The 10,747-nt window shown below is 38.5% G+C and overlaps 1 protein-coding gene across 1 annotated transcript; it reads left to right on the top strand.

Moving 5' to 3' along the window:
* The first annotated feature begins 5,051 nt into the window (after positions 1 to 5,051).
* Positions 5,052 to 10,137, top strand: LOC140540857 (putative monooxygenase p33MONOX). Its single transcript, XM_072663292.1, has 4 exons — positions 5,052 to 5,237; positions 6,663 to 6,762; positions 6,999 to 7,175; positions 8,513 to 10,137. Exons 2-4 carry the CDS (start codon positions 6,672 to 6,674, stop codon positions 8,713 to 8,715), a joined length of 471 nt encoding a protein of 156 aa, XP_072519393.1. The 5' UTR covers positions 5,052 to 5,237; positions 6,663 to 6,671; the 3' UTR covers positions 8,716 to 10,137.
* Positions 10,138 to 10,747: the final 610 nt, after the last annotated feature.

Here is a 10,747-nt window from a genome sequence, read left to right as displayed (position 1 = left end):
ATTGTTAGAGTTGTAAGGAGCCCAGTGTAATGTCTTTTCATGGGGCCCAAAATCCCAGACAGCACCGTATGGGCATATAAGGCTGCCAAATGAAGGAAGAGGAAGTAGATCACTGGTTTTGGGGAAGTCAGGCAAATGCTGATAACTCAAATGCTGGTTCTTCACTGTACCGATGGACGACGACCCAAAACGAAGCACAAAAGCGACCCATGAACTTTTTAATGTTAAGAAATGGCCCGAGTCAGTCACCTGACCTCAGCTCAACCCGAGCCTCTTCTCACTTACTACAGACAAAACCTAAGCAGAAAGACACACACTGAGGTCCACTGCAGTGTGGATGACCATGGGTCATTAAATTACAAAGGTTTAGTCTGCAGTGTTTGTGTGTAGCTGTTGAATAACTGAAGGAATTAAAGGCAGTGTACAGTACAACTACCAGCAGCAGTGGCTCGGAAAGCTGGGCCTGACATTTCTAACCAGTGATTACAGCACGGTAGAGCTGTTCATGGGTGCTCATCTGGTATTTACAGTACTTCTGACATGACTGTATGAAGACAGCATATAACTTATACCTTCCATAGAGCACACTGCGGCTCGGCCCCCCAGCAGGGCTCTCACTATGTGCGTTATTTTTAATAATATAGGAAAAATATATTAATATATATGTGGAGGAACCTCTTAAGGTGCTTTGAGGAACCTTCTAGAAAAGTTCTTGAAGATTCCTCAAAGCACCTTAAGAGGTTCCTCCACAGTATCAGATTGAAGAACCTCCAAAAGTTCTCCTACAGATCCCCTGGGAGCTTGTACATATGAAATATATATATATATATATATATGTGTGTGTGTGTGTGTGTGTGTGTGTGTGTGTGTGTGTGTGTGTGTGAAAAATAAACACATAAATATATGTGTATATATATATATATATATATACATATATTTATATGTAATTTCTTTATATATATATATATATATATATATATATATATATATATATATATATATATATATATATATATATATATATATTACATATTTCTATTTTATTACTCATTAAAAATTCGAACCATTAAAAATGATAAACCAGACATACATTTTAATAAAGTTTACGTGCAAAGATTGGTGGCAGACAGTGGGTCATTTTGTCATTAGGTAACAGTGACCCCACTGTTTTGACTGTGGATAAACTCAACTTTATTGTTTATTATCTATACATATTTTGACAGTTTTCCTCAAATGTAATAAAAAACAAAAAACCTAAGCATATCTCATTGCTTACAGTTTCACAATAGTGCAATATACTGAACCGTAACCGTGACCCCTGCATGGTGACACATCCCCTATCACCGGGTTCTTGCCCGTACACAGCCCTGCTGTACAGTAAGTAGCTCTGGCTAAACACACCTGGGGAGCTCCATGTTTCAGGAGACTCACTTCTGTTGCACCGTGAGCTAAAAAAAAGAGCCTCAACAGCATGTGAATAAGCGCCCAGGCCAATAAAGGAGCCAAAGCGTCAAAGCCCGTAACGCTTGTCAAGGACAGAGAAAGGACAGAGAGACGCACAAAAAGATTTGAGTTGCAGCTGAAATCAAAGGAGCGCTTGAATATTTGGAGCTCGACTGTTGTTTAATTAACTTTCAATGGACTTAATTAAGCAGCTACAGGCCCATCTCGCCCAGAAATTAATCCATGCTGCTGGCTTCACAGAGGTGCTCAAGGGGGAAAGACTTTCCAGTGTAAAAGTGTGTGTGTGTGTGTGTGTGTGTGTGTGTAAGTGTGTGTTTGCATGAACAGATTTCAATGGAATCAGCTTCAAGCTCTGTTTTTGAACAAAGTGCTTATAGATTTGTCAACCCCAAGAGCACTTTGCACACACACACACACACACACACACACACACAAAGTGCTGTCTTCACTTGCACACACACACACACACACACACACAGTGCTCTCTCTCACTGTGTTGACCGAAGGGTAATGGCCATCAGTGTTGGGTTGATGGCTGTTAATTTGATTTCCTTTGACTGGTGGATGCACTTAACTTACGTGTGTCACTCACAATATTTGACTTAATAAATCAGATCAGTGCACTGAAATATGAAAATGTGATCATTCTATATTTATATATTATAATGTATATATTATGCTCGTTGTAAAAGTTTCAATTATATATATATATATAGTATAAATATAAAAAATATACTGTCCCCATAAATGATATTATCTGATATTACTGCCACTGATAAACAATATGTCCAAATATTTGTGGACACCCCTTCTAATGAACACATTCAGCTACTTTACGTTTCACCATTTGCTGACATTGCTAGTTGCAAATGCACACACACACACACACACACAGCTTGTCTAGTCCCTATAGAGAAGTACTGCCAATACAATAGGACTCTCTAGAGCAGATCAACATCATGACCCTATTGGCACCATGCTGCCTAATAATGGCAGGTGTGGGCTAGTAGAGGAGTATAAAGCCCCCCAGCATTGAGGAGCTGTGGAGCAGTGGAAGAGCTGTGTTCTCTAGAATGATGGATGGTGCTCCATTCAAACTTCTTTGAGGAACATTCAGAGGTTCTTTAAATTTGAAGCTATAGGAACCTCTTAAGATACTTTGAGGAACCTTCAAGAAAACTTCCTGAAGATTCCTCAAAGCACCTTGGAGAACTTTTGGAGGTTCTTCAATCTGATACTGTGGAGGAGCCTCTTATGGTGTTTTGAGGAACCTTCAAGAAAAGTTCTCATAGTGTATAAGATGTGGGAGAAATGGTCAACCATGAAGGCCTGAGAAGCGTCTCCCAAACAGTAAGCTCAGCGGTGGAGAGTACCTGCTGACAGGTGGCCGAGGAGGGAGTGTTGGGCACCCACGGCTCCCACATGTGTGAATGCAATAAAGGCCATCTCATCTAGGTGGAACTGGCAGAAAGGCTACTGCACAAGTGACTGTGTATGGGGCTGTGAAAGTGCCTACAGTGGACCCACAAGACGTTGAAGTAATGGAAGCAATGGGAGGAGATGGCCTGGTCTGGTCAGTTCTGTTTAGTCTCACTACTGACCTGCTAAAGGTGCCAGAACAAGAAGTTCAATCTGTGGAGGCTGAAGCATTGGCTGGAACGTCTTGGTGCCAGATTCCACAGGACACCTTCACTGGCCTTAAATGAGCTGATTTGAATGTATGTGGAGAACCATAAACGCATGAGGCGTAATGGTTATTATATTTTGGCTTTTCAGTCTATAGTTGATATATGTATATGACAGCCTGTAGACGTGTCTGTGAGTGAGCAGGTGCAGCCGAACCTGGTTGGCTAAAGCTGCTCTGTGTTTCCGTGTGTGCTCGTCTGAAGATGATGTAATGTTAGATGATGAGACCAAATCCATCGGAGGCTTGTGTTTATATAAGCTGAACATCTGTGTATTTGAATTCATGGCAAGCAGCATCCATAATAATGCATAGGTTTGTCTATACACACACACACACACACACGCACACACACACACAGATCCATCAGCATGCCGTGTGCGTGTCTGATATTATCTGTTGTTGTTTGTGGACTCGTATGACTGTATGTGTGTGATTGTCTGCAGTGTGCAAATTCAGCAAGCTGCCTCTCACGCCCCAGTTCCCCCAATGAGATTTGTTTATGGCTAGGAGAGGCTGCAGTGGGCCCTGAGAGCATTCTGCTCACCTCCACTGAGTCAAAAAGCTCCCTCTGCTGGTGGCCTTATTAATTTCTCAAGGGGCTCCTCCTGTTTCATTTTCCTCAGCATTAACATTAAAGAGTAGGAGCTGTCAGAGCTGTTTGTCGGCACAGAAGGAACCTACACAATGTTGGGCACTTGGTTTTATTTATTTATTTATTGTTTATTGGCTGATCGGTCTATAAAAAGTAGCACACTTTTCTTTCTCAATTGAATTTTTCTTAGTATTTCAATACATTATTACATTATTAAACACATTAATAATTATTAATTCAGAATTAAGAGTACTGCATAAGACACGTTGTACATAATTTAAACCTAATTTGCAATTTTATATTTTTTGCTCTATTCAATTTTTTGTTATTGCATCAATACAACTTGGTGTTACTAACCTAGTACCACGGTAAAACCAACCCCAATATACAATTAGCATATTGTATATTAGGTTTGTAAATTTATATATATATATATATATATATATATATATATATATATATATATATATATTGTACATAGGACAGAGTCCTATACACATGACCTTTCTTCCTTGTTCTGTACATATATATGTGTGTGTGTGTGTGTGTGTGTGTACATATATATCTTTCTGTAGAGTGTATATATATGTATATATATGTATATATATGTATATATACTCTACAGTGATATATATATTTTTACTAACCTACATACTAACATATTATATAATATGCAAAGCTAGATCAATATGCAAAGTTATATATATATATATATATATATATATATATACATGTCTTTTTTTATTTTGTACATAAGTCCTGTACACATGACCTTTCTTCCTTCCTTGTTCTGTACATATATATGTGTACATGTATATCTCACTGTAGAGTATATATATATATATATATATATATATATATATATATATATATATATATATACTCTACAGTGGAATATATTATATATATATATATGTATGTACTAATACATAATACCTACTAATATACAAACCAGGGGTTGGTGTTACCATGGTACTAACCTATTATACAACATGTGCAAAGCTAGATTAATATGCAAAGTTATATATATATATGATTGCTTTATTTTGTACATAGTAGAGTCCCATTCTTGAGTGTCCTGATATGCTGTAAAGATTACAAATAAACCTTGACTTGACTTTTATTAAAAATATTAAATGCATTAATTAAATTATTTTAAAATACAAAAATACACACACAAATACAAAGTTTTTTTTTTTAAATAAGTGATAAAATAATAATACATATGTTGTTATTTGTCTTATAAATATATATATATAAACTACATACACTTGTATTGTGAAAGCGCGTGGCGCTGTAGCAGGAAGGGAACCAGTTTCAGCCGGTTCTCTGGGTCTGTGGCAGCAGATCGGCCCGAGATCATCGCCGCAACACCGACATCTTCAACTGCACAGCAAGCGGCCTTCCCTCAACCAGAACCAGAGAGAGTCGCAACATGGACAGAATAAAAGACCCGTTTGGGATGAAGAGTTACAGAAGTCTGCAGTTTAAAAGGTCAGTTGTGTCTCTTGGCTCCTCACCCTCCTGTCGGCCGCGCGGGCCCGGCGGCCGGAGCTGAAGTTGGGCTCCCTGGTGGAGCAGCCGGGCCGCCGCCTGAAGCACTGCAGCGGCCACGCCGAGATGCGGGAGAGGCGGAACCAGCCTTAGTGTTTAAGGGGGGCTTTAGCAGAGGAAATTACAGACAGGCTGGAGTGGTTTTGTATGATGTGTATTTATATTCACAGCGTTGGTAAAGAGTTCAGCGGCGCAGCTGCAGCACCGAGGTTCGGCTGGACCAGCTGGACCGTATAGGTCAGCTAGCCATCGGTTATCATCAGCGCTGCTGAGGGCTGTTAAAGCCTGTAATCAGCCAGAAGACTAAGCTGCAGATATTTTATAACCTGGTTATTTTAACTCTGGTGCTTAAAATGTGAGAGATCTTGACTAGAGGACACGATACACACGATATTAAGAAGCTACATGCCCCGTTTCTGTGTCCACGGTTATGCAAACAAGATAAAATGATGATTTCTATTATTATTATTATTATTATTATTAATATAAATAATAATAAGAATAGTAATATTCATGTAGTCTGTTTTGCAGTGGTGCTCTTATTTTGCCTTGCTGTAAGACCAGCACACCCCCCTTTTACCTTTACAGTGGTGCACCTTCCCTCCTGCATCTTATACATTATTTTATTTATTTGTACTTATATACACATCTTTTTCCATAATATTAAAGCTGGATGAGCTATATAATAATAAATAATAATTTAAAAAGTAATCCTGTTAAATATCATCCTTTCAGTACTGTCCAGAATAATTGTAGCTAATTATGATTTGTGCCATAATTGAGGTCAGATTTCTGATTGCTGTAAATTAAAAATAAATCATATATACAGTGTATCCAAGTAGTATTCAACCCCCTGCAAATTTTGCAAATATAACAAGTTGCAAATAAGTTAGAGCCTTCAAACTTTATTAAAAGATGAATAAATATTACAAACAAAAAATATTTAAAGTTGCTCAGTTAAATTATAATACATTTTAAACGTACAAACGTACCCTTGTTTGCAATTACAGCTATTAATCGTTTTTTATAAGACCTGGTCAGGCCGGCACAGGTCTCTGGAGTAATCTTGGCCCACTCCACCATGCAGATCTTCTCCAAGTTATCTAGGTTCTTTGGGTGTCTCATGTGGACTTTAATCTGGCTCCTTCCACAAGTTTTTAATTGGGTTAAGGTCAGGAGATTGAGGAGGCCACTGCAACACCTTGATGTTTTCCCTCTTGAACCAGGCCTATATATATATATATATATATATATATATGTATGTATGTGTGTGTGTGTGATTTTTTTTTTAATATATATATATATCTTGCTGTTAAATTTAAAATGACATACATTAAAATGAATTTTTCTTTTCCTCGTTCGTAGAAGTTGAAGATGCGTATTGGGGACTTTGAGGACTGGCTTCCAACATCAGCACCTTTCACCTCTGTCTCATCCCCAATACCCACCCAAAGCTCAGTCCCAGGTGAGGCTGCCCTGTTTGTGGTGTTGAACTTGGTTATTTTGGTATGTGATGTTTTGAGAAGTTAGTAATAGTGAAACCTCATTTACAGATGTCACTAATGTCACTGTTAATTGATTATTAATCAGTTATCATAAGATAACTAATATGTGAGTGATTTGAGACTCAGGAGTTAAGGTGTCAGCTCACAAATATATTATTATTAATATTAAAATTCTGTAATTTTCCCTCTTTACCAGGATCTCTCTTAGCCAGAGTCCTGTGCTACATTGAATCTCACATCAGCAGCGTTGACACCGGCATCATGGGTGGCAATGAAGGAGGAGGACGTGGATCGGATCGCTGGAGCCTCTTTGGGACGCGTCCTGTGGTGCAGAAATCCCCCACAGACCCTGGGTCTGACTCCAGCACTCCTGGTGAGGACTGCGAGAGGCTCTTTTAGAGTCAACTTTGGCAGCAAATTGAATTGCACATCAGTAGAGAGCATCCTCTCTCCAGCAGCGCCCATATTTATAAGCTGGCCTTACGTAATGCTGTCTGAATGCAGTGTTTTCTCCCTGCTAGTTTATTATTGCATGCTTACAGTGGGTATTTAACACGTTTGCAGTGTGTGGTGCATATAACACGTATTTGACAGACACAGGATGCATTCTACCTACAGGGAATGTTCTGTGTGGTTTAGACAAGAGGAGCCGCCTGTGAAGCTGGAAACAGCTTGAAATGGTACAGAAATGGCAGCATTTTGTTTACAGCACATTGAAGATGACAGACGAGGCTGCCGACTCATCCATCAGGATGCCATCAGCACGCCCACTGTGAATTCTCAGGACAGTTACCTGCTGTATTCATACTTGGACTCACTCTGACATTACCCAGACTTCTTAGTAGCGTGGCTGGCAGGACGTTATACAGGTGTTGTCCGGTACAACTGATCCAGATGTTGTATTCACACATACAGCTCTTCTGGGTAATCTCCAGGAACGTTCTGGGTTACTGTGCCCATCAAAGTCAAGGTGAACTTGGTCATTTAGACTATACAGCAAGAGTGCACAGCTAAATGACATTGCGTTTCTCCAGGCTCCAATGTGCAAATATAAGAGACAAAAATATGCATAAAATAGAATATTTAATTGTGTGTGTGTTTAAGTATGTGTATGTGTGTGTGTGTGTGTGTGTGTGTGTATATATATATATATATATATGTTATTGCATGTTGTTTACAGTGTTACCAGAAAAGTGAGATTTCCAGAAATAGCTGCAATGTCTGAAATCTAGACTTTAATTGCAGATAAATTAATTAAATATAAGCTATTTATATATGTTAATATTTGCAACTTCATAGCTTTTAAATAATATATATATATATATATATATACACACACACAATTTTAAATAAATTATTTTAATCAATAATGAGCTCAGCTGTACATAATTCTCAAATGATGCAGATTAGAGTACAAAAATATTGCTGTTATAGATTTACTTTTTTTATTAATTTTTCTCTGGTATTTGATCTATTGAAGGAACAGCCCAGTGTTTTAGTGTCTATTTCTTATTTTATTCAAAGTTTTTGTTGTATTTAAAATAACATGAAAATAACACAACCAAGCAAGTGTGGTATTAATATGATAGGTACCCTTAACCGTTATTGTATATAGTGATGTTTAACTGGCTTTTTTTTCCGTTGCCGCCCTGCTCCCCCCCTCACCCGCCCACCCCCTAATAACGCCTTATCCCGTACGCTTGTTCTCAGGGGGATTCAGTCTGCAGTCGTATTTCGGGGTTCCGAAGTCCACTACTCTGGATGGCATCAAGACCCAAGTAAACCTCACGGTTGAAGATCCAGTCAACTTCAAGTCTGCCAAGATGGATGTGGGAGGTGTGGAGGGGAAAAAAGCAGCCCCCCACAAACTGAAACATCGGGACATGAACATTCTCACCCCATCAGGCTTCTGACGACTGAATCCACCTTCTCCTGCCCTCAGGTCACCCACAAACGTCTACGTAATCCACACTCTTCTTTTTTTTTTTCCTTTTTTCTTTTTTTTTTCATTTATACAAGGTCTGACACACCGAGCATTCGGGCAAGCACAGATACATTGGACATACAAGCACATTTACACACGATCGATACGTTCACACCTGAGTAAACCACACCTCTGTGATCCCTTTCCATTGGCTACCTTGGAACACGTCCTTGTGGTGCCAGACTTCATTGTTCAGATGAAAGCAGTCACTTCACACCTGTGTAATTTTTTTTCGCAGCATCCAACCCACAGTTAATAGTCAGTGTTACGACTATTCAGGATTTCCTGAAGTGAGCTTTGTTGATTGTTGTGGCTTTGAATAGATAGAGCGGATATAGCCTCATTCCTTGCATAACAACAGATATTAGATGATTGAGTGCGGCTGTTTTCCCAGTAGGTCAAGCTCATTCTGAAGCCTGTGAAAGCTACACAGAACATACACTTAACATCTGCTACTTCTGAATGTGACAAAAATCACAGTCATTGTGCCACCCAAGGAAGCCAGACCACTTTCAACAAGATATTTCAATGGTGCACAAGAAGCTTGCTCCAACAGTAGTCTTCCAGCAGTATGAGGGATGGTGCTGTTAAAATGGTGATTCCAGTCAATTCTGTAATCAAATTTTAAGCCCATTTAGCCTTTTTCTCAACTGTGAGATTTTAAAATTCGTCAAAGTGTGTCAAAAGAACTCCGTAGTAACTCTCGGGATCCTTAAAACCTAGCAAGGCATCCCTCGTACTGTCTTGGGTGGTCATACTGTTGGAACAGGGCTATACCATTCAAGTGCTTGTTTAGTAAAGTGTGTGTGATGATAGTGACAACGTTCATAGCAACTACATTAACATCCTTACCAGTCTTTTGGGTTTTTTTTTTCTTCAGTTTTCCAGTTTAAGAATGCATGTTTGAGGTGAGATTGAGGTGTTTGTGCCCCATAGTCCCCCAGCTCATAAGCAATAGCATTCCGCCGTGTATATTTTAACATGCTTGAAGCACTACATTGCTGTCAATGGATTTTGCACCATTTAATGCCAACCTCGTTCCTACCTTTTGTACATTTCATGCTCCTCACACAGTTTTGTACACCGTTTTGGTTAGATTTGCAGTAGCAGATCTTTTGTAATGCTTGTGTAAATTCATGATGCATACTCTGCTTGCAAATAGTTGCATTTAAGCCGTATTACTACACTTTTTTTGTAGTGGTGAATTTTACTCCTTATTCCTTAATTTAATTTTAATACTTGTGAAATCGCTTTTGCATTCCGGTTCGTACATTAACACGTCATGTATTGTACTGTATAAAGATATTTTGAGTATGATGCTTAAAATAAAATTTCATTTGCAGTAAAAGCATCACAATTGTGGTGTATTTTATTTCTATGTAGTTGTCTTGACATACATAGGATAGTATAATAATAATAATAATAATAATAATACTGGATGAAACTTCAGCAGGCACTATACAACTTTTTTTTTAATAATACTGAAAACCTCATCAGCTGCAGCCAACCCGGTTCTTTATCTTTGAAGGTAGCAAAGAATTGGTTTGTGTAGTATTTAATGCTCAGATCCATTTTGCAGGACTATTTACCACCCTGTTATTTTGTTGAATTAAACACGCTCATAAGCTCTGCTTTTATTGGCTTGTTGGTCACAGCAGCGGCTCACAGGATCCATGTAGCAAAGAAGGGCTGAGGGATATGGTATAAATACTAAATCAAGATATTTAAAGACTTTTTACACAATATTTATCACGATACATGTAATCACTGACTTAAAACATTAGTGGTGACTATTATTCAGATAATCTCCTGTACTGAATACTGCTGTCCTACTGCTGTCTAACTACACTGTTATAAACTTGCAGTTGTTCAGTGTTTATTAATGACTAACCGCCTAACATTGTGTATCACGATTACAAATTTATTCACAATATGATAAAATATTGTCATATTTTCCAGCT

The sequence above is a fragment of the Salminus brasiliensis genome, chromosome 19 (assembly GCF_030463535.1).
Source record: "Salminus brasiliensis chromosome 19, fSalBra1.hap2, whole genome shotgun sequence".
Lineage (NCBI taxonomy): Eukaryota > Metazoa > Chordata > Actinopteri > Characiformes > Bryconidae > Salminus > Salminus brasiliensis.
Note: the sequence above shows the minus strand (reverse complement) of the source record. Positions and strands in the feature narration are given on the sequence as shown.

Coding starts and splice junctions, on each gene's coding strand:
- LOC140540857 (XM_072663292.1), top strand. CDS start 6,672: ATGCGTATTGGGGACTTTGAGGACTGGCTTCCAACATCAGCACCTTTC. Junction 6,763..6,998: donor CACCCAAAGCTCAGTCCCAG/GTGAGGCTGCCC, acceptor CCTCTTTACCAG/GATCTCTCTTAGCCAGAGTC. Junction 7,176..8,512: donor GTCTGACTCCAGCACTCCTG/GTGAGGACTGCG, acceptor GCTTGTTCTCAG/GGGGATTCAGTCTGCAGTCG.